General features: G+C 37.9%; 1 protein-coding gene across 3 annotated transcripts in view; it reads right to left on the bottom strand.

Annotated features, from left to right (window-relative positions):
* LOC142106880 (myosin-binding protein C, fast-type-like) overlaps positions 1-25,606 on the bottom strand; it is an 86,768-nt gene that overhangs the window by 46,318 nt on the left and 14,844 nt on the right. Inside the window, exons 2-8 of one of the 3 annotated variants that reach the window (XM_075189920.1) lie at positions 18,296-18,502; positions 13,679-13,708; positions 13,211-13,240; positions 12,023-12,097; positions 6,157-6,305; positions 3,319-3,436; positions 2,128-2,170 (exon numbers count right to left, since the gene is read on the bottom strand). In XM_075189920.1, coding sequence (XP_075046021.1) covers positions 2,128-2,170; positions 3,319-3,436; positions 6,157-6,305; positions 12,023-12,097; positions 13,211-13,240; positions 13,679-13,708; positions 18,296-18,502 — 652 coding nt within the window. The remainder of the gene's footprint in view (positions 1-2,127; positions 2,171-3,318; positions 3,437-6,156; positions 6,306-12,022; positions 12,098-13,210; positions 13,241-13,678; positions 13,709-18,295; positions 18,503-25,606) is intronic. The other 2 variants (XM_075189921.1, XM_075189922.1) reach the window with 2 other exon arrangements.

The raw sequence follows: 25,606 nt of genomic DNA, 5'->3' as shown, positions 1-25,606 counted from the left end.
TTACAGTACTCTGTGGCACAATAAAAGTTTTTTTTCAAATCTCCCCACATCCTTCCCCCAACTGGTGTTTTCAATAACTTTTGTTCATTCTTGCTTGACTGTTCTTTGATCTTCATAATGAACCTCTTGTTTGGAAGTACACTATTAAACTGTCAGATTTCTCACAGACAATAATATGTATTTAGTTTGAAACTGATTAAAACACTTTAATTGTCCAGGGGTGCACGCCAATCAATTAATTATGAGACCTCTGTAGATAACTCTTTTTACATCAGGATTTATTAATGTGTATTTTTATCATTGTCTGTTTTTTTTTTCTATTTAATTCTTCAAACATTTATTTTATTTTACAGTAGAGTCATTTGTGTTGAACACTGGTACAAATTCCAGAATAAATCCAGAATTTGATTTCATGCCATTAGAAAATAAAATGTCAAAGGGGTGAATACTTCTTCTTCAATACCTTCTTCAAAGTTCTTGCTTCTGAACCATAGCAAATCCAGCAGTCAGAATGTAATGATGTTTAGATTTACAGCCCCTTTTACACAATTAGCATATAACTTTATATCTGTATTAAATTATATATAATTTTTCTATGTAATTAATTATAATTTTGAAGATAGTACGGATGCTACTGTTATTATAAATATTTGTTAAATCAAGAAATGCATTTATTTGTTTTTTTTAATTAATAATAGCCACACTTTTTACTAGGCAATGTGGGGGGCAATGTGAAAGAGGTGTAGGGCTTCTAGCCTTTAATGAGGTCGCACAAAGTAGGAAGGGAAAGCACAGTGCATGCCCTCCTTCTCCGTGTATGCCGCATGAGCTCCCTGCACTGCGCAGAGGAGGTCAAGTGACGCGGAAGTCGGCTAACCCATTCTGCTAAAATTGGGAGAAGCCGGCTGGTTGCCCACAGGTGAATGCACAAGCATATTAGTTAACAGCAGAGACCCACGGTGTGTATGCATTTAGAAGACACATGCCATAATCCATCCGCTCATCTCGGGTGTTGAGAAACAGAATTGGATGAAGTCTGGTCTTTCAATGCTCTGAGGCCTGTTTAGTGTGGCTGGGAATATAACCAAGTGCACGGGCCATTGGGGGTCATATCTGGTACACTTGTGAACAGTCCTCTTTTGTTCGCAGTCATTAATATCAAGTTGTTTTACACAAGAGAACAGAAGCGTAGGTAAACAAAATAGTAGATTACACACACAGATTGGTATACAGATATCCTAATGAAAGTGAGTAGATGTATAGCATACTTGCCAACTCTCCCGGAATGTCCGGGAGACTCCCGCATTATGCAAGAGTCTCCCGGACGAGTGTGGCAATCTCCCTGATAGGAAGTGGGCAGAATTCGGTTTAAAGACCGCGATTCACCCGGAATCGCGGCCTTTAGCCCCGCCCCCACTGTAAAATGCCGCGATTGGCGTCATTCCGTCATGGGGGCACGCCCACGTCCCAGCCGGCATCTCCCGGAAAAAGAAATACAAATGTTGCAAAGTATGATGTATAGAAATGAGTAAACATGCATAAAAAAAGATAAGAAGATAGATAGATAGATAGATAGATAGATAGATAGATAGATAGATAGATAGATAAGAGATACATATATAGATAGATAGATAAATAGGATATATATATGAGATAGATAGATAGATAGATAGATAGATAGATAGATAGGAGATAGACAAACAGGAGATAGATAGATAGATTAGATAGATAGATAGATAGATAGATAGATAGATAGATAGATCAATAGATAGGAGATAGATAGGTGGGAGATAGATAAATAGATAGGAGATAGATAGATAGATAGATAGATAGATAGATATGATATATAGTACATAGATAGATAAATAGATAGATAGGAGATAGGTAGTAGATAAATAGGAGATAGATGTATCAATTTAATTAAGCTTTTCTTTTAAAATCACAAATGTACTTATAGTTTATGAGCTTATTTCAGTTATATCATTTACTTTTTGACCTTAGTTGTCTTTTTAAATGTAGGCACTTGTTCATTAGATGTGTGTACAGAATTAGTATACTGCTTGTTGCTTGTTATGTAAAACGCACATGCATGTAAGACAGTGGTAAGATAATTATTTGCATGCTTACGTCCTCTTAAAAGCTTGTAAAATATTTCCATCATCTCGCGCAGCTACAAGAAAGGAAAAGAAAGAGACATTTGTAATTCTCAATACAATCACAATGTTAGGTTTTCACGTCTCCGGTTACAACAAGCCCTCTACCCCAAGACAGGGCTAGTGGTTTAGCAGATCTACCTGGGCAGACCAGGCCATGAGCAGAGTAATTACATATGTCTCCTTGGCAGTGGGCAGCACTGGTCTGTAATACATTTCTCTGGCACACTAGGGGGGTGCACCCACCTCAACTATCATTCTATATTTCTCCTACCTATACAGGTGTAATGGGGATTATGGCATAGGATTAATAGAGGTATTCTATTGCTTTCTTGGTCGGGTTCTCATGTGTTCTCCTGGTTTTGCAACAGCTTAGAAAAGAACATTATCATAGAGTTACCTCTGTGGTGTGTCGGCTACTCAACCGGAAATATCTGCACTCAGCAGAGCAATATTTCTATTTTGAAAATCGCTCAGGACACATGACTAAAATGCAAAATATATAGGCGGCAAGTAAAAGGGGCAATACGGTTTTGCCTGGGGTCATTCATTTTTAGTTTTTCAATTTCAATATTGTAGGACCATTGCATGAACATTGGTTATTTTGCTCACACATTGCAGTGTTAATAGCAATAATTGAGGTACTTTACTGATCCCTATCTCCAGAAACCTGCACTATTATCAAAACTAATTTAACTGTCCTCCTCTTCCTTCTTCATAATGTTCACTATTCAAAAGCCAATATGTTATAACTTCCCAGGAATAATTGCTTTCTTCATGGTACTTCCTGCACATAGGGCTACTCAAAAATGGGTGTAAAGTTGAACGGTAGGATGGAAAAATTTGCCATCTCTGCCATTTCTCTAAATACAATGAACACAGAGGCATGTGATAGCTTATATGTAAGTGAAAGCAGAACACCAGAGGGCAGCACTCCAGCAAGTGGGAAACTCATGTGCTTTCCCGACACTCTCTCCGTCTATTAATCTATATAGGAGCAAAACATTTTTGCACTGATCTTACCTCGCCAATACGTTTTGCTAATAAACATTTTTTGCATACAGTTGGCTACAGTCTTTCAGATGTGTTTATAATATATTTGACAGATCATTGTTTCATCTAAATAAGTACAGCAGTCATTTGGGAAACAATTATTATTTCTTACCTTCTACTGCAACACTGAAGGTGCAGTTTTCACGTTGGTCAGGGGCAATTACTTCACACCTATAGGACCCATTATCAGCTTTAACTGCCTTAAAGACTTTCAGTTGATAATGGTATAGCTGTAGAAAAGCACAGTATAGGTTGTATATACATATGTACTATATACAGTAATCATTGCACTGTGACAAGTTTCTGTAAGAGATTAGGTGCAAACTCTTGATTACCTTACTGTAGAACTAAAGCCCCCTAAAACTAAAACACTATTAAAACCTACATGTATGACTTGTTTATTCCTATACCAGCAAATTATATTCATAATAAATGATTAATGAATACCAATACACCTCAGTTCTATACCATCTACTTTGGAGGCTATCTCATATTATATATGTTACCTAATATATTTTTACAGCCTATATGACCATTGTAGCAATGACCATCGATGCAGAAAAATCTGGGATACTGCAGGGGCGGCAATGTGAAGCGTTATCAGTGTGGGTCGGTAGTATTAGGTCCTCGTTAAAGACATGAACATGCTAAAAATAAGAAATATAATATAAGAACATAAATGTAATAAAAACTATTCAGTTTATACCAGGATGTACAATTACATAGGGCCTGGGTCATTAAGAAAAGTAAGGGGGAAAAAAAGTAGTAAGTTTGCTCCTGGACAAACCATGTTATAATGCAAGGGATGCAAATGAGTTTATTATTTTGCACATAAGTTAAATACTGTTTTGTTCATGTAGCACACAAATACTTGATAGCTTTATTTGTACACTGAAATGTACCTACCCCAACTATAAATCTGCCATCACATTTTAAATTTACCTCCCCCTCCAATACAACATGGTTTTACCAAGGTGCAAAGCTCCTCCTTTTTTTGCTTTGCTTTCCTTAATGAATCAGGCCCATAGAATGCAATTATTGATGTACTAATCTTAGTTTATGTTGTACCACTTTTCATTCATGCTGGCTCCACTAGAGGGTGCAAAATAGATAGAAATAATGCAGCGAGAGAAGAGATGTGCCTGGATTGCTTCTTGATTCGCATAAGTGCATCATATTGTTCGATAAGTATAGTTGAATATGCATGCCCACTTTGGAAAACACTCCTGTTAAATCAGTCAGTGCCTAGTTTTGTGCCTTGGTGCATGCATAAGAAATTGCTCAGGACGGTAAAAGTAAAAATGTCACATTCAAAAACCAAAAACTACAAAAAAGAAAATTGTACAGTGCTGTAGAATCAATTGCTCAACAACTGAAAACTATACAAAAATATTAAATAATATAAAATAGTAAATTATCTAGGTCCATGGACAGGATAGTATTATAAAAAGTGTTAACCTACAACTAAAAAAACACACAATGACAAACCACTTTGTTTTATAACCGGATCAAGTACAAAAAGGACAGAGATTATGAACATATGTAGCGATTAAAAACCACTTGTGAGAGCTCTTCGCTGAGTAGATATATTTAATGCTGCTTCTTTTGATCTCCTCAGATAGTATATACACTCAGCCAATGAAACTTAAATTTGGAATTTATCGTACCACAGTGTTGCAACATTATATCCAGTGACTCCACTTTAAATATAAGACAGACACACAGTAGCAAAATATACTTGTATTTCTCTACTGTGTCTTCCACGTGTCAAGTTATTTTACTATTTTATTATATTTAAAAGTGTTGAGCAGTACATTGTCTTTGTGTTTTTGGCACCTATGTTTGTAAAGTTACAGTTTTCCTGTATAGCTGTGTGAATCGATTAGGAATATATATATATATATATATATATATATATATATATATATATATATATATAAGTTAACCTGTGCATGATACTCATGCATTCTAGTCAAATCAAGCTAGTTAAGGGGAAGAGCGTTACTTTCCGACGCAAGCGCCTCATCATTTTTCTCCATCACCTCATCCTTCATCTTCATCGCCACATCCTTCATCAAGCTACTTAAGGTGTTAAAAACTCCCCACTGTCACCCCCGGCAACCACCAACCACTCCCAACTGTCACTTCTCCTTCAAAAAATATATAGGTCAGTGTATAACTCTGCCCAGCAGGTGGAGCTGCAGCTTGGTTTTTTTTTTCCACACACGCCACTAGGCATTTATATAGTGTATATATATATATATAGATATATATATATATGTATATAATTTTTCAGGCATATTTTACATATGCAGCGCCTTTAGATTTTTATGTTTTGTTTTGTTTTTTGTCGTTCATCAAAACCAACCTACTAACACTTTTGGACCAGCCCTTTCATGAGCTTAGGTGTTTCTGTCTTTCTGCTAAAATACTGTATGGTTTTGACTCATCTCAAAACTATTATCAGAATGAGAGGACATCATGTGCCACTTCTGATTTTTATTATATTGTCCAGCGGTCAAAGTAGAAATTTAGAAGTGGCGGTAGGGAAAATGTAATGGGAATGTAAGTAAATGGAATTTTATAGCTTACAATGAAAGCAATAGGAGAAGTGACGGTATGGCATAACACCATATACCAGCCCATTTCCACCACTGATATTGTCAATTGCATTGTAACATGGTTTTGTCCAGGAGACTTAAATAAGAAACTTCTTAATCTAAGTTCCTTAATGAATCAGACCCCTTATCTTTTCCCTATATCCTCATAACTCTATTCCAGCATGATTTTTCAGTACTATAGTATTAATGCAATTACACAAGACAGTTTATCATTCTTCATTAATCTCACTAAAATCTGTCAATTTAAAATCAATAATTACTTTTTTGGGCTATAAAAGCACACCTTGACCACTGTTTCAAAAAGTTGCTTCGTATTGTACATATCTGACCTTATTTTGCTCGTCAAAACTTTCCTCAAACTTGTAACGAGTCCCGCTCTTACTTCCCAGTTCAAGCCATTTTCCCTTAAACCATTTTACTCCAGGCTTTGCAGTAAGTGCAGTGCCATTTACAATAATTTGCACAGAAAAATCTCTTCCTGCAAAAAAAAAGAAAAGGAAAAAATATTAAATTCAGATTCAATGGTACAGTTGTTTAAACTACTTTTAATGAATACAATAAACAATTATGCATGGCATTATAAGCAAGTACTGTATATCAGCAAAACATGATCATGGACAAAATATACTTACACTTCTTCTATAAGCATTTTTTAATGGCCAATACCATCCCCCCAAAAAAATAATTTATCGATTTTGGGTGGAATAAAGGGAGATAAAATAAAAAACAAAGGGTAAATTTATCAAGCTGCGGGTTTGAAAAAGTGCAGATTTTGCCTATAGCAACCAATCATATTCTAGGGCCTGATTCATTAAGAATCTTAACTTGAGAAACTTCTTATCCTAAATTTCTTTGTAAATATAAAATGATACACCTCATGCCTTCCCAAAATAAAGGGACAAACGACAGGATTCAATATGCTCTTAACATATTCTTTAAGAAATTACACAGTGTATCATTGTGTCCAAAGGCCCTGTGTAAAATAAATGATCACTTCTTCATTATAAAAATAGAAAAAAATCTTTTCTTATAGGTGGAAAATTTCTCTTTATTTTGTTTCTGCTAAAAATTTCCAGATTCGAACTCATGCCCTCCTATCTTTTTCAAGCAAGATCTTTACACAATAGGCTATAACCTTACTCCTTTAGCTGAACTGGTCTATAGACAGATTGATACTTACAATATATAGATATAATTTTTGGGCCTGATTCATTAAGGAACTTAAATTAAGAAGTTTCTTATTTAAGTCTCCTGGACAAAACCATGTTACAATGCAAGCAGTGAAAATTAGTATTCTGTTTTGCACATAATTTAAATACTGACTGTTTTTTCATGTAGCACACAAATACTTGATAGCTTATTTGTACACTGAAATTGAAAGTTAATATTTGTGTGCTACATGAAAAACAGACAGTATTTAACTTATGTGCAAAACAGAAAGCTAATTTGCACCCCTTGCATTGTAACATGGTTTTGTCCAGGAGACTAAAATAAGAAGTTTCTCAAGTTAAAATCCTTAATTAATCAGACCCCTAGTTATCATTTATTTAGTACAATCTACAAAATGACAGCAAGAATCTGATTGGCTGCTATAGGCAACATCTCCACTTTTTCAAACTTCGCAGTTTAATAAATATTATATAAATATTAAATATATTACTAACTTATTTTACAGATATGTAAAAAACTAGATGTGATAAAGTAAAAGTAGTATAACTCATAAGGCTGTATTTCTGTCAAACATTTGAATAAAAGTTCAAGATGACCAAGTATGGATAGTATATGCAATATTGTCAGGGTGAGGCTAGGAGGATCACATTCACTTCCCAGATCCCCCAAATTATCTCCTGAACAAAGAGATTGCATGAGGTCATGCTGGTAGAATTAGGCTGTGAGTTACTGGCTGTGCCATCTATCTTAAAAACATTTTTTGACCTATATTATTTATCATTATAGCTGCACCCCCTCCATATGACCACAAAAGCCTAATTCCAAGATTAACCATAGCTATATTTAGCCTGCGTAATATGTGCATTGTACAGTCATTGCAAAAGTTTTGAGACTGACACAAATATTATTTTTCACAAAGTCTGCTGCCTCAGTTTTTATGATGGCAATTTGCATATACTCCAGAATGTCATAAAGAGTGATCAGATGAATTGCAATTAATTTCAAAGTCCTCTTTGCCATGACAATGAACTTTGTTCCCAAAACAACATTTCCACTGCATTTCAGCCCTGCCACAAAAGGACCAGCTGACATCAGGTCAGTGATTCTCTCGTTAACACAGGAGAGTGTGAGGACAAGGCTGGAGATCATTCTGTCATGCTGATTGAGTTAGAAAAACAGACTGGAAGCTTTAAAAGGACGGTGGTGCATGAAATCATTGTACTTCCTCTGTTAACCATGGTTATCTACAAGGAAACATGTGCAGTCATGATTGCTTTGCACAAAAAGGGCTTTGCAGCCTAGGATATTGTTGCTAGTAAGATTGCACCTAAATCAACTATTTATTGGTTCATCAAGAACTTCAAGGAGAGAAGTTCAATAGTTGTGAAGAAGGCTTCAGGGTGCCCAAGTACGTCCAGCAAACGCCAGGACCGTCTCCTAAAGTTGATTCAGCTGCGGGATCGGGGCACCATAGTGCAGAGCTTGCTCAGGAATGGCAGCAGGCAGGTGTCAGTGCATCTGCATGCACAGTGTGGTGAAGACTTTTGGAGAATGGCCTGGTGTCAAGAAGGCCAGCAAAGAAGCCACTTCTCTCCAGGAGAAACATCAGGGACAGACTGATATTTTGCAAAAGGTACAGGGATTGGACTGCTGAGGATTGGGGTAAAGTCATTTTCTCTGATGAATCCCCTTTCAGAATGTTTGGGGCATATGGAAAAACGCTTGTCCGGAGAAGGAAAGGTGAGCGCTACCATCAGTCCTGTGTTATGCCAACAGTAAAGCATCCTGAGACCATTCATGTGTGGGGGTTGCTTCTCAGCCAAGTGAGTGGGCTCACTCACAATTTTGCCTAAGAATAAGGCCATGAAAAAAGAATGGTACCAAAGCATCCTCCAAATGCAACTTCTCCCAACCATCCAAGAATAGTTGGTGATGAACAATTCCTTTCCCAGCATGATGGAGCACCTTGCCATAAGGCAAAAGTGATAACCAAGTGGCTCGGGATCAAAACATCAAAATGTTGGGTCCATGGCCAGGAAACTCCCTAGACCTTAATCCATTGAGATTTTGTGGTCAATCCTCAAGAGGCTGGTGGACAAACAAAACCCCACAAATTATGACAAACTGCAAGTATTGATTTGGCAAGAATGGCCGGCCCTCAGTCAGTATGTGGCCCAGAAGTTGATTGACAGCATGCCAGGGCGAATTGCAGAGGTCTTCAAAAAGAAGGGTCAACACTGCAAATATTGACTCTTTGCATAATGTAATTGTCAATATAAGCCTTTGACACTTATGAAATTCTTGTAATTTTCCATCAGTATACCATAGCAACATCTGACAAATAGGTCTAAAAACACTGCAGCAGCAAACTTTGTGAAAACCAATACTTGTGTCATTCTCAAAACTTTTGGCCATGACGGTAGTACTTTGTAGTGCTAATACAGTGTTTTAGTGAAAAAGTCTGTAGAGGAACGCACATGCTTGTGTAAATATCTGGGCTGTAAGAAAAGTGTATTTTAACCAAACTTTCCACATAAAATACATTTGATGTTGTGGAAGTGGATGGAACAGCTGGGGAAGTGTGTCCAGCGAGGGTGTCACATGATAGCTATGAACCAGTCATGTAATACTTGCATTCACCCAGCAATAGAATATGTTCATCTGGGATAGCCATAGGAAAAGTGTCAGGTTATAGCATATAAATAAAGCAGAAATATATTGTGTAAGTTGGACAGCATCCAGAAAAACTCCAGATTTGACCTTTCATCTGATTCTTCCCCTTAAAGACTATACAGTGAAAGTCTCAGGCTCCTGGAGTTCTGTCTATCATTGTTTTTATCTCACATCCATCTTTTTTTTCCTAGTGTTCTTTTGATTACATCTCCTTCTCCCCCAAAACTGCCTCCTTCCCTAATGTCGCCCCTAACAACCAGTCTATGTCACAGCCATGTCTATCTGCTCAGATAACTCTATGACATACCCTATCATCTTTGTCATCACCAGCTCTACAGCTGTTAAAATCACCCAAATCTCACACTTATCCAATATCAGAGACCGTCAATCGTTTGCATTGAAGACACAGGTTCATTATAAATTGACTTCTTTTTTTGTGTCCATTAGATGACAAGATAATGCCCTATTTACTGACCAACCAGCAAACATTTATTTAGCTTATGTACAGTAGAACTAATCTACTTTGTCTTTCACAGAAAGAAAGCTCCATCCAAGTTATTGGATAGCTTCATCCAAGTTGTTTTTTCTGACTATGAAGTAAATGGTGGCTAAGTGGTTAGCACTTCTGCCTCACAGCACTGGGGTCATGAGTTCAATTCCCGACCATGGCCTTATCTGTGTGGAGTTTGTATATTCTCCCCGTGTTTGCGTGGGTTTCCTCCGGGTGCTCCAGTTTCCTCCCACACTCCAAAAACATACTAGTAGGTTAATTGGCTGCTATCAAAATTGACCCTCGTCTCTCTGTCTGTGTCTGTATGTTAGGGAATTTAGACTGTAAGCTCCAATGGGGCAGGGACTGATGTGAATGAGTTCTCTGTACAGCGCTGCGGAATCAGTGGCGCTATATAAATAGATGATGATGATGATTTGAGCTCTTGAGCAGGGCCGCCATCAGGGGGGTATGGGAGGTACTGTTGCTCACCAGGGGGCTCGGTACAACAGCGCAACATATACTTACCTGGGGGCCCGCCGCTGGTCTCCGCTACTCTGTCTTCAGCCTGGCTGTCACCGTGACAGCCAGGCACCAGGATGCGATCGCAGGGGTGGAGGAATCATTCCCCCTGCGATCATGTGATCTGTCACAGGCAGAGCAAATGATCGCAGGGGGAATGATCGCATCCTGGCCCCCAGGTAAGTATATGTTGCTGTTGCTAATGGGGGGGGTGCTCATCAGGGGGGGGGTGCCCAGGGGACACGGGGGGCCCGTACTGGGCATGATTATTTCTGGAGGCGGCCCTCCTCTTGAGAAACCAAAGTAGCAGCCAACAACTAGCCATGTGTAGTGTCAACTTACTTAGCGCACCCCATTACGAAACTGGATACAAAGACACCATGGCACAACAGTCCTGGACACAGCACAAGTCATCCTATCTTCTATCCAGAGGAGAGTAGCGGAATCAGAAGAATACTTTGGACTCAATATGTCTGATTAATGTGAATGGAAGAAAGGGGACCAAATCTATTGCTGTGGATCTCTGCTATTTTTGGTTCTAAATGGACATTTAGTCCTATGAACGTAGCTATCCTTGAAATTGTATGTGCTTCATTTAAGCAGCTATGTGTTTTTAATAGATTGGATCAGTAAAACATCTTTATTTCTAGGAACAACTTTGTGGATAGTTACTATTGAAGCCAACTCTGATTCCAGTTGTACTCTTGTGATTTTCTCTAGATCAGTGTTTCCCAACTCCAGTCCCCAGGGACCCCTAACAGTGCAGATTTTCCAGGTGACAAGTGAAATAATTAGTACCACTTGTGGATCTTTCAAAATGTGTCAGTTAGTAATGATTACACCTGTGCTCCAGCAGAGAGACATGAAAAAACATGCACTGTTAGGGGTCCCTTAGGACTGGAGTTGGGAACCAGTGTTCTAGATGATACAGACTCCTCACAGATTCCATCCAGGAGTGTTGACCTGGACCATGGTGTCCACCATCATTAAGGCATGTTTAATCAATGGTGGTACACCACAATCAATACCTAAGGCCAAGCTACCAACCATGCCACCTACAGTATGTCTTTAGGAAGAGAGACATTATAATAGGCTGTCGCATAGTGCCTGAGAATAATACATCGTCAATTTGAAATTGAAAAAAGATGGATGTTATAGACGTTGATTGTCTTCATCTTGCTGGTTTAACGTTGATACAGACCTCTAAAAAGCTGGTGCCCATAATCCTATCCAGCCCTAGCTAGCGAACAAAGCCAAACCCAAAAAGTGACACATCCAGTATTATAGCCACAAGAAAAACATTTATGATATTGTTTGTTAAAACAATTTGTGGCACCTACCAGTCTCCACTGTTACATTATGTGGTTTCTTCACGAGTAGCGCCGACATGTCTAATGGTTCAGAATCAGGGGCATCTTTAGTTATAAAAAGAAGAGGATATGTTATTTCTGCAATATGTGAAAACATTGTTCAGTCTATCAGCATTTCAGCTATTTTCTTTATAAGAGTTAAAGTATTCAACTTTTAATGCCTATGGTTTTCTTTTAACTAAAATAACTGTGATCTCTAGTCATTTGCTATGACGTATTTAAATACTTAACATAAACTTAATATGAGAACAAAACAAAAAAAAAATATAATAAAAAAGCCTATATTGCTCTAGCAGTCCTCCAAAATAGTTAACATTAGTGATGTGACACAGTCAGGTGTGGCTTTTTTCTTGAGTAGAGATGGACAGACCAACCAGACAAGTACAAAACCGTGTATGCAAAAATAAACAATTAAAACATTTAAAAAAAAAAAAAATGAAAATAGTATTGCACTGAAACTAAATCAAATAATTGATTCCAAAGTCTTGCATTTTTTTTCATTAAAAATCAAATGTCTTCAGGACCAAAATGTTATATTGACCAATCATCTTTCCAATTGCTGAGATTCTTGTATGGAGTTGGCCAATAGCTTAAACTTCATTGAACTCGTAGTCCATTGTCAATCCAGATTCTTAGGATATGGCAGATCTTTAGCTTGACAATTGATCTTATCTTCTATACATTTCACATTTTCGCTGCACCACTACAAGCAGTCATCAAATATTCGTCTTCCAAATAATGTATATTACGTCTTTCGTATTGTGTCTCCGCAAGGCGTTTGATGAGATGAACATAGCAAGAGATGTGACACTTCAATCTTCTCACTTGTTGCCGGTCCCTCACTATCCAGCTGTGGTTACCAAAAGTGACTGGCTCCTATTATTATACAATCTACAGTATATATTATTACTTACTATTGCTTTAGAGCTTTATTGTGTATGCAGTTTTATATTATATGCTTTGTTTTATGATTATTTTGGTTTTTATCCAAAACCTTCTTGAGATGCCTGCTCATGTCAATTGGAGTTGAAAAAATAGTGTAGGGTTCACTTTGTCTTCATTAGCTGAATTACATTGTTCTTAATTTCTTCACTTAACACCAGTGAATCACAAATGGTTGATTATCTATAGTCTGTTATCTTAACGGGAAGAACTTACCGTATGAAGACATTTCTTCAAAGTAGTCCTCTGTAAATCAAAGAATGAAAATGGACACATAAATAAGTATAGAAAAGAGATGTTGTCATTTGTTATAATGTATACCAGGAGCTGTACCGCTGACCATACATGCAACTTACAAAGTGTCATGAAGATAACATGACCCCATCAAGATGATAACTCATTGACTTTCTGGTGACATTTGCTTTCTATATATTGCAATGTTGTCATCCCTATAAATTGTAAAATGACTGTTCAGCCATAACTCCGTCCTAATCCAACAAATATTGGGCTGGGATATACTACTTTTCGTCACCTGTTGTTGGGATTACAATACCACATTTAAACTCTAGAAGTCACTATTCCAATCTTCTGTTTCTGCTTACAACTGTCCCGGTCTTCTTCGTCTTATAATGATGATGCATCTATTCTGATGGCTGGGTATGTCTCTAAATGTGAAAGACTTACCTTCCTGTTGCAGTTCTTCCTCATAACTTTCTGAAAATCAAAACATTAAAATGGAAACTCAGAAAATGGTATAGAGGAGTTGTGTACCGTGCACTACACCAATACTGAAAATCTGCAAATAACATGGCTTCATCACAATGACAAGGCAGGCTTCTGACATGACGACCTCCAGTCCGGGTCTTCCAATGACCGTTCATGCCCCATGCAAAATGTCTCTTCAGTTGCACGTTCCAAACCGGAGAGAGCTTGCTCCATTCGATGACAGATGACGAGCGTTTTGAAAAATTGAGCATGCAAAAATGCACGAGAAGCCGACTAGAGACATTCGAGATGACAGACGTATAACAATCAATACTGTCATGCAGAAAAACGAAACGCGTCACAGATATAGCATTCTGTGTACCTCAGCACATGTAACAGATCACAGAGCAATACCAATATAACACAGATAAAATGTATGACTGAAAAGACAGACAGGTCCATGTAAACAGGGACGACAGATATGAAAAGCACGACAACCCATTGAATACCACATAGCACACATTACCAGCAAATAAACCTAATCAGGTCTTACAGTATCTATATTTTGTCCTAAACTGCAAAGCGAGAGCAAAATAAGAGTATCAGCATCAATTATTAGCTGTGTCATGACAATAATGCTATTATTACAGCTTTCACCATAGAAAATTCCAGCTGAGTTAATCCCCATTTAGGGGCATATTCAATTAGCAGATGTACATTGCGGCTACGTGCGGCTGCACATCTTTTATGGTAATATGGTACCGCAACCTATTCGCAATCCTATGGGGGAGGGGCGAAGGGAAATCCGTGATCTTGCGGAAACCCGGGGTGCCTTCGGGCCCGTTCCGGAGGCACTGAATATGCCCCTTAATGTGTTTTGAATCATAGATGTAACATAGTTATTATTTGTTTAGCTTTTTTTAGCTTTAGCTCTTTTACTTTGCAATTTTAGTAATAAACGTTTTCCTAGCTTAAAGCAGCAATCCTATAAAAAAAAAATTATGCATTTTTTTGTTTAACATAAATCACTGGGACAGGCTATAATTCCAATTTTGGTAGTTACCATTTTCTCTTGGTTTGTTTTTTCTTCAGGCTGCTATTAAAGATTTATGATTCTAGACTACTGTGGCATAAAGAGTCACATGGCACATGATGGAGTGAGCAGAGAGGCTTTGAAATGTCCCTCTGAGCTCTGTCTGCACAGTCACATGCTCCTTCTCCTCCCTCTGCCATCACATGACATGATGAGAGCTGTATCTGTGTAGCAGACTGACTGTGTCTGTCTGGCAACCATTTTTGTTTGCCAAATAGAGTACTTTTGAAAAGGAGATAATGATTTGTGGGAGGATAGCTAAGAAAAAGGGTCAATGCATTCTTAAAAGGTAAATGCATTGTCTATGTGGGATTGCTGCTTTAACTGGTACATTTATAAAGAAACAGACACATTCCAACAAATAAACATGAAACAGAAGAAGACAAAGACTTTCTAACATGCTTGCCAAAAACGGAAGTAATTAATTGTATTGATTTTTACAATGCATGTATTTGTATATTTACAATATCTTAATACTTTCTGACTTGCATTTAGGACTGCATTACTTTCGGAAATGTGTTTTTCAGATTCGGCTTATTATGATATAATTATAAGCCTTCGATAAGGGTTAATTGACAAGTGCAATGTTGACTGCAGCTACTGCTGTAAAGCATTACATAATTTGTGACGCAAAGCAGCAGAACTGCGTTCTGATTATTGCTGACACCAGAATTGGGCAGGGGAACTAGAGCTGCATTATATTAATACAACCAGTATAGTGACAGGGAGTGATGTTTTAAGCAGCGAATAATAAGGGCTGTCACTCGGGCTGCAAACAGAGATAGTGTTATATTTTTTTTTATTATTCCCCCCATATAAGTATCTTTACATTGACCCTGCTACTAATTTAAGTGCAGTGTATTATTCCCTTAAGCTCATGTGAGGAAGCCTGTACCGCGGCAGCCAGGCAATTCCTATATTAAAGCTATAAAGCGTCCACGTTCCTTTTTCTACTGGGAATGGTGCGCAATGACACCAAAGATGCTGACAAGATTAAATAAAGGCTAAGGGGTCTATTTAATATTGGTGGCTATTGGGCAGCAGGAATGAAGGTCACGAACACGCAAAGCGACGGGATCTGGCGATGGATCAACAGCGGCTTCTCTGGCGGCGATTGAGACCTATGGACTCCACTGGAAAGGTAAGCTGGCGTTAGTTTTTTTTTATATATTTTAAATTAGGTCACATCGCAGTCCCCATAGATGTCTTTGGGGACTGCAGTGACCAGCATAAAATTGAAAAATGGGTTGCATACTCCAGAGAAGACAACAGTTTGGTAGGGATTTTTGGCTCATCGCAGCTTACTGAATAGACCCCTAAGAGTGCATAGGACTAGTGGAGAAATTGGGAAGATAACGTATTCAGAGAACAAGGGTAGTCATGTTGGTAACTACAAGGGCAGACTTAAGGATTGGAAGTTTTGAGGGGGGGTACAAAAGAAAAATTGTGGAGACAAAGTGGCAGAAAGGCAAGGGGTTTAGGAATACAAGAAGAGTAAGCAATGAAGAGACAGACATAATGCAAGGGGACAAGCAAGACATGGAGAGGTGAAGGAGGAGCAGATATTAGGTAAAATAAGTAGACTTGAGACAAGGTGAAAATAAGCCATACTTCCCAACTTTTAAAACCTGTATTCTGGGTGAACCCGGAGGACAGGTCATGTGACAAGTGTACGGGGGAGTGGTGAGGCCATTGTGTCACCACAGCCCCACCCCAGTGATCTCTGGCATAATTAACCCCGATTACTGTGTATGAGATTACTGCACACACATTCTAAACAGTAGACCTTTTTTAGAATGATTAAAATATGAAATGCCCTTGCGCCCCTTATTCATCAGTCCAAAAATGTATGTATTTTTTCGAACAATGATAAAAAAAAAAAATAGGTATATTTTATTATCCTGATCATCCTGTTCATCCTCTAACATAACAAGACAATGTGAACGTAGCACTGAGAGTAATTTGTTTTACTATGCAGCCTACAAAATATGTATTTGGCCTTTTGGTATATTATATAGATTCATGGGACTTTGATGGATCATTATGTTGTTCTCCCCTAATATCGTTTGGCTCATCACGTATACACAAGACATTCACACCAAAATACATCAACATACATTGATGCATACGTATACGAACCACAAAGGACGCTTACATAGAGTCAAACCACAAATAAAACACAGCATGTACAACAGCAGTACAATCAAAACCAGTGCATTTAGGTAAAATAACAAGTTTATTAAAATATACACACGATGATAATGATAGTACAATGGAACATTCAGCTACTATATATAAAAAAAAACTAGTCCAATAAGAGCTATATCCTCTTTCATTACACAATTATCTTTTAGCGAGTGTTGTTGATTAGTTTGTATTCTAAAAAGGTTTAACATGTAACAAACTTTGATTGAATGATAAATGTAACTAATATCTAGAGATTAACGTCCTGGTTGAGCTTCAGTTTACTGACATTTTCCTGATATTGGGACAATATTTATTTTCTTTAAATCTACGTACAGATCTTCTATTATGATTTATGCAAAACCGTAATTTAAAAGACCTCTGATGGTTTTAAAAATTAATTAGTGATATTAACCTGTTCAATTAGTTGTTGTTCATTGTTTATTAAATAATTTGTTTTAGACGACACTACTTTTGTTCACAGACAAAATATTATTTTGTGAACAATCTTAAAAGGGATTTTCAATCTCCAGATAACTATAAATTATTTGTACTGTATATACCTTCCTGTGACTTTTACAAAATACATTTATCTTCCAGGCGTCCTTTTGTAGCTTCTAGCCATTTACGTATATGTATTTATACCATAAGGCAGAACTGTTTATTACATACTTGCCTACTTTGGAGATCTCCCATCCGGAAGGGGAGCTCTCCATGCTGAGTCCGGGGCCATGCAAAATGCATCTTTAGGCCTCGCCCCTCTGCTACACCATGTAAATTTCACCCTATTACAGCAAGGGGCGGGGCCAGGATGCCACAATTAACACCGCCCCCACCTACTTCGCCAACAAAGAGCGGAAAAAGCGAGAGGTTGCCCTACTCTCCCGCAAGTCCGGGAAAATTCCCAAAAGTGTGGGAGTCTCCCAGACATTCCGGGAGAGTAGGCGACTATGGTTTCTTTTGTTGTCGACTGCTATAACACATATTTGCTCTTTGCATGCAATCGAATCAATTGCATAAAACACAGCTGTATCGTAAACAGGGGAAATTATAATATGCACCTAGTGATATAAAAACATAGGCAGAAATTACAATAGAGAACATAAAGCAATGCATTTGGTGAAAGTTGCGGATGGGCATATACAGTACAAATAAATTAAGGTCATCTGAAGTTGGGGAACCGCTGCGTTTTATTTTGCATAGTGAAAACTGAAATGGCCAAAATCCAGTTAATTCCCAAATGTGTGAAAAAGATAAAGTTGTTAATTTTGCTCATCACCACTAATAGAAATAAGGATTGTTTGTTTGTACTACTTTACCTTTCTGCTCCTCTTTAGGAGTTTCAGCTGGAGCTGGTGCTGGTGCTGGAGCCTCAGCTGGTGCTGGAGCCTCAGCTGGTGCTGGTGCTGGAGCCTCATCTGGCGCTGGAGCTGGTGTTGGAGCCTCAGCTGGAGGTGGCTGTGCAGCCTCTTTGCCAGCAGGCTTTGGTGCTGGCTTCTTTGCAGGGCCTGCTCCCTTTTTCACAGCTAAAATAAAGAATTTTATTTAGTACAAATAACTAAAAGAAAATGTATTTGCAAACAACATATTTTAATATAATAAGGCATGAATTAATGTCAATACAAATCTGTCATGAACATAGAGAACTTACAGTTATTTTATAAGGGTCAACCCATCACATAATTGTCGGGAATAAGGCCTAAATCATAAATGCAGTGTAAATATGGTATATCAAATGAATCCATTGATAAATTGAGCTACTAAAGTGTAAAATCTGAAGACAGAGAGTCTGTTGTGTGTGTATTTGGGGGCTCTGCACATCCCAGTGGTAGAAGATAGCAGTGTCAAGTGTAGCAGCTTCAAAGTCCCCTGTGGTAAGATATATCCTGGCCTGGGATGGAGTTTTAAAACCTGAATAGACTTGCAGGAGCCACTCAGCATGGTGTCTGGATGACAGAGAACATGTGCTGATTTGGCTATAATTTTAGATAGACAAAAGAAGTCAGTTTTACAATAGACCACTTAAATTCAATAAAAGTACCACATATTTCTCAATAGCATGATGAAGGGCAGCTCATATGTGAAATTAAGAATTCTGCTGCACAGAGAAGTTAAGGAAATGAGTATAAGCTCAACTGATACCCTATACCTAGACTTGTTTGATATCAATAGATGAGTAAATTCATAAGGGATATATTAATAATAAAATTTGGTCTGTGTGACGCTCCGCAGAAAAGTTAGGTCACAAAGTATAATTGGGTAGTAAATCAGGCACCATGCAAATGGTGATTGAAAAAGTGTCACAGACAACCCCGCTGGAGGTGGGGTCAGGTGTGGAAGTGTCTTTAAAAATCTGAGACCAGTTACAACAATTTGTCAGTCTTTTGGGAAAATCAATCCACATTGATAAGCTGTCCATCTTCCTAGCCAGTTTCCCATGGCACAGATTATATAACTCATGTAAGTTATACTCTGAATGTAACCCTTTTTATTTTAAACTGTTTTGCTTGTGTATGTTATGTCAATTGTTTATAATTTTTATATCTGAATGCCCTGTACCTTTGTATATTAAATCTATAAATTTAGTAAGTGGCGTCATTGATACTCTAACGAATCCATTAGCCTGTTAAAAAGAATATAGCTTGACCAAGTTAACCCTTTGAATGCCGGTGTGTGATTTGTTAATGCATTTGACTAACAAGCCTAGTGTGTGCTTGCATTTACATTTGTGTAACAGTCTGGAGGTGTGAAGAGATAACCCTTTGATTGCTGGGGTGAGCCTTGCTAACCTGTGGGTAGCCAGAAGCCTTGTGTGGTACAGTATATTGGGGTCCTATTGTCTGTATTCATTAGGTGGTGGCAAACCTGAAGTGTGTGGGTGGGTGGGGGCAGGGTGAGAGCGCTGTGTGGATTCAGTAAGTCTATAACCTGTGTGATAGGTAGAGAGAGACTGCGGGATGGAATCATATGTAACCTCATACAGCAAACACCCCAAAGTCATGAAAGCTGGGAGCGTGTTCATGACAACATCAATCAACCTTTTTCATGTTAAACGGCTTATATGGTGTAATCACCATCGCTATCTCTGAAATCATCTTACAGTTCATTTATTATATTATTTTGATGATCTACTTAATTTCTACTTTTGTCTTCAAAAACATTCAGGACTTAATTTTGGACTAAATAAGAATGGAATATGTGTTGTTCCCTTATTCTTCTTTTTTCTTCTAAGCTCTAGTACTTTTCTTCTGACCTCTAGTATTGGTGATATCAATTTGGATGCTGATCTTCAACATATTAACTAGCAGAGCAAATCAAAATAAATGTTCCATAACTATTCCACTAATTACTATTTGCAAGTTCAGCTTTGCACAGGTTCAATCAGGGATGGAACAGTGCATCAGTGCCCATAGTTTGGGTGGGGACCCAGGGGTGCGAGCGAAGATTGGAGCCTCTACCAAACACCCATTGCACATATGACTGCTCTTTGCAGAGCAGAGTGGTAGCCTCAGAGGGTGATTTGGGGGCCCCAGGGAGACTCCCATGGGGACATCTGCATTGCATGGGCATTGCTGGAAATCCCCCTCACCTCAAGGCCCCATAGATACTGCATCCACGTACGTTCCAACCACTGGGAGCAATACATTATCTCAAGTCACACAATTTGTTCATTGAATCTACCTGTGTAAGAAATAAGTAAATCATCTGTTTTCAGTTGTTTTGCAAACAGAAATACCCCCTCTTTGTGATGGTCTACATCATAGTAGAGACCTTCCAAAACAGATTCAAGAAGACAAAACAGGATTCCAAACAAGTCCGGGACATACTTACAGAAAGACAGAAATCTGGGGAAGGATGCAAGACCATTGCAAAACCATTAGACATCCCTTGGAGTTCAGTGAACTCCCTTGTGCAGAAGTAGAAGAAATAATACATTACATCCTCCCTGCCTAGATCAGTCTGCCTCCCTCAGTTTAGAAGGCACTGTAGAACGTGCTACAAAGACAGTGGATGCAAAAGAAGATCATGTACATGGGTAAATAATCTCCAAAGAATTTCACAGACATGACCTTTATAGGTGAATCACAAAGAAGGAGACCTGCCTTAAGAAAACCTACACTTGCCTGCAAAGATTTTACAAAGAAGATACTGCAGACATGTACCAGAAGGTTTTTTGGTCTAACAAGACTATTGTGAAACTGAGGCATCAATATTAAGTGGTATCTATGGGACAAATCAAACATTCTACACTAGCTAGGTTCCAGCATTCTCTCAGTGAAGTATGGAGTTGGCAACATCATGTTTTGAGAATGCTTTTATGCGGCAGACACTTGAAATCTTGGTTAGAATTTATGAGGGGAGATTGATGGCGCACATTACAGACAGATTATAAGCAAAAATCCTGATATCCTGAAAATTACCAATCTGAGAAGGAAAGTTGACTATTATTAACAGGATAATAATGCAAAGCATACTGTAAAAGCAACATTAAAGTGCCTTAAAGATAAAGAAAATAGAAGTCATTGACTGGCCTAGTCCCACTCCTGACCTTAATTCTATCAATAATGCATCAAATCTGTTCTCAACTAAACTGACCCAGCTTGAGATATTTTTTAAAGATTATCGCTCCATCTATGGTTTCAATTTTAATAGAGATTTATGGTTGTAATAGATGCCAGGGGGTAAATGTATCAAGCTGAGAGTTTTTCGGCGGGTTTGAAAAACCAATCAGATTTTATCTATCATTTATTTAGTACATTCTACAAAATGACAGCTACAATCATATTGGTTGCTATAGGCAACATCTCCACTTTTCAAACCCGCTGGAAAACTCTCAGCTTGATACATTTACCCCCAGATGTGATTCAACTAACTATTGACCAAAGTGACAAAATACTTGTCAAATGATATTTCAAATTTCCATTTTATCAATTTAATTTTTATTTATTTATGTAGAGATGAACGTGTGAATCAGAAACACAAATTCTAATTCTAAAAAAATAAATATTCCAGGAGAGAAGTGTGAGAAAAGGGAGGAAGGCTAAAGAATATTTCAAAACACTTTTTAACATATAACATAATACATTGTCCATATAACCAGGCAGATCTGAATTTATATTAATATTACATTTGAGTCTAGGTTGCAGATAGATTTTATTTTAATGAAGAAATATTTCTCTACATGGTAATTGTTACAGTTACCCATAAGCTTTTGCGATTACTGACTAATGTCCCTGATACTGTGGGGATCCATATGATCTATTTACTGAAACATGATCCAAGACAGCAAATTTGTATTATTTAACATATAAAATCCAAACCAAGGACACTGAGTGGTTTCATAACATGTCACTATATATTAAACCCATGTTCACTCATCACTCAGCATGTTTTGCTGCCTTGAACTTTCTTAGTCTCTTTTATTAGATAGAGAACCTGTGAGAACATACTCTCATTTAGTTCATCGGATCCATCTGATCACTGGCAATGAAGGAGAGAAATTCTAAACGAAGCTGCTAAGTTATAGATCAGCAGTTTTCAGATGCGAACAAGTTGAACATAAAACAGCCTAACAGGAGCTCAAATGATCAGACTCTAGTATTGCTTTCGGGTCATTCTCATCAGCTCTCTTCCGCCTGTCACTTTCTTCTACCTACCTTCTATTACTGTGTCCCATGAAAACCAGTGCAGAGGAAGAAGGTGTTGTAACTCATAACAAGTTGTCACTATAAGTCATTCTTATTGTTTAGTTCAGAAAGGCAAATGTCTGGTTCCTATAGGTTGTAATACCTTTTTACAGTTCATCCTCAAGGTGTTTTCAGGAAAGTTTACTTTCCATTTATATTATATATTTAAGCTTGCTAAGACAGGAACTCTCTCAGCACAACCTTCAGCACATGACTAAAGGTGGCTTGGGACATCCCTGACGCGACTTCCACTGTGGTCTGGAAAGACCCAGTGGCGCAAAAGTGCATAGCTTTGTTGGAATACATGTAAAGGCCTCTTATAGAAAATGTACAAATAAGCCCCCCAATCATCATTTTTATTTTCAATTTACAATACAATACACACTTTATTGCAACGATGCTAAGCTGAAATTTTTACACTTACACAGCTTCGACGGTAATCAGAACTTGCCAATTACTTTTCATGGAATGACTTTTGAATAGTGTAGGCACATTTTAAAGAGAAATGGCATTAATGTGTGCAAATAAACCAATGTAATAAAAACATAAAAATTTGCTCATTTCTGCTTGTAAGGCAAAAAGCTTGGATCTACCAAAGGCTTGGGATGATCAGTGGATTCACAAGATTGTGAGAAGGGCAACAAGTAACATATTGGACTTTGAGCTTCTTGTGGCTTTGCTAACACAATGCTTAATATATGAACAAATTAATCTTCTAATATACATATTTTTTAATGTTGTTATTTGTGTGTACCAGCTGAAATACCCGGCGTTGTCCGGGTTTAAATTTTCAAGTTATTAAGTTGTCAATGAGTTCGATCTAACTGTCAACATTTTAACAAATAATTAGTAGCTAAGATGTCATTCAATTCCATCTAGTGGAAGGCATAGAACAGGCTCCCTGTGTCAAATTTCTGCCCAACGTACACCAAGTGGAGGTCCGACCAGGACCTCTACCCCCTTGTATGTCTTCTGCGATCCACTGCTACCAATCTGTAAAGTTTTCGTCAAATCCATCTAGTGGAAGGCTCAGAACAGGCTCCTGGATCAACATTCTGTCCAACGTACAGCAAGGGAAGGTCCGACCAGGACCCTAACCTCCCTAAAACCTGGCCAGGATCCAACTTACTAAACTGCGGGTCTGAAAAAGGTGGTGTTGCCTATATCAACCAATCAGATTGTAGTTGTCATTTTTTGAATGCACTAAATAAATGATAACTAGAATCTGATTGGTTGCAACATCTCCACTTTTTCAAACCCGTAGTTTAGTAAATATACCCCTTGGTATCCTGCCAGTGAGAAAATATGAAAACCAGCTAAGTTATGTCTGAGCAGCCCACAGTAGACCTACAGCTACTTAATTTCATGATCCATTGTGTGAAATGCTTCCAAGAGAACCATTAGAGCCGACTGTGAGTAATCTCCTCTGTGCCAGAGACAGGTTATTTAAAACACAATGCATAGTTATTTTGTATGCCGCGTCATTTTCTAAAAATCAGCCTGGAAATGATCAGTGCCTAATAAGTGGTTATAGTTACAATGCTAGAGTTTAATTGCTACTTTTACTAAAATTAGAAACTTCTGTTACAGTCCTCTGTGCTGCAAAATATTACGTACTACCCGGGTTGATTAGAAATCTGATGAGGCGCTTCCAATAAATACATTTTAATACATTTTAACTAAAAGAAAACATATATTATATTACATTCTAAATGAATGTGCTTTTCTTTCCTGGACCTTATTTTATCTAGTCTGCACATTTAAGTTTTTACAACCTCTGATAATAACCTTGGGCACCATAGCCAGTCTAATCGCTAAAACATTCCCATAAAATAGACCTGGGCATAAAGCCTTGTATTACATGTATCTCAAATTCAGCTTACTGCTGAGCCATCAGATGAAGAGATGTATTAAGTGCCCTTGCTTCCCATAACACACCCACTCTTTGCCTCACACCCCTTCTAGAATGTTGAATAAGCCCTGCTGTGCTCCTTGAGATCTCAGATTCCAAACATTTTACATGCAGCAAAGTAGATAGATTTCCTTGTGCACCCTCCGATCACTCCCTCTTTCTTCTTTTTGAGATATCCAAGACTACAGGCAGCTGTTGGTATGTCTGTGTGCATGCTGGTACAGAGACAAATAGCTGAACTTAGTTCCACATGATTGTAAAAATCTCAAGTAAAGCAGATTGAAGAATGCAAGAATGCTCTCTCTCTCTCTCTCTGTATATATATATATATATATATATATATATATATATATATATATATATATATATATATATATTCATATATATATTTTATGTATCAACATCAACGTCCACATTTATTTGAAAAGCGGCAGCAAATTCCGTAGGGCTTTGAAATTGGGATATATGTATTCTTTTTCTATAACTCATACTCCTATCTAAAGCACAATATAGTTTCACTGTTTATACACTTTATCTGAATATATTCATCCTTCACTCAATAAACAGTATATGGGGCATATTCAATTCTTGGCGTTAAAGCCAAAAATCCTGCGGCGCGCGCACTATTACCGTTATTACAGTAGTTTTCTCGCTGGATTTCAGCCCGCGGCACACGGAGCCGCGAGCTGAAATCCAGCTTACTATTACCGGTAATAACGGTAATAGTTTTAATGCCGTGGAAGACGGCGAGAATTGAATATGCCCCTTATAATCCAACTTTCTACTTCGTCTCTCCCTACCACGACTTTTTGTATCTTGCTTACAACCCTACTTCTTAACTACTATCCCCCTTTCTTCCCCTCTAACTCTCAAAATACTCAGCGTCCCTACCGATCCCTTATACACCAACCGCCAGCCCTCTATATCCCTATTAGATCTTTCACCATTTCACTCATCCATATACACAGTTATACTCATGCCATATTGTCTATAATTCATATAATATCATTTCAGAAGCCTTAACCATAAAA

This window comes from Mixophyes fleayi, chromosome 11 (genome assembly GCF_038048845.1).
Source record: "Mixophyes fleayi isolate aMixFle1 chromosome 11, aMixFle1.hap1, whole genome shotgun sequence".
Taxonomy (NCBI): Eukaryota; Metazoa; Chordata; class Amphibia; order Anura; family Limnodynastidae; genus Mixophyes; species Mixophyes fleayi.
Note: the sequence above shows the minus strand (reverse complement) of the source record. Positions and strands in the feature narration are given on the sequence as shown.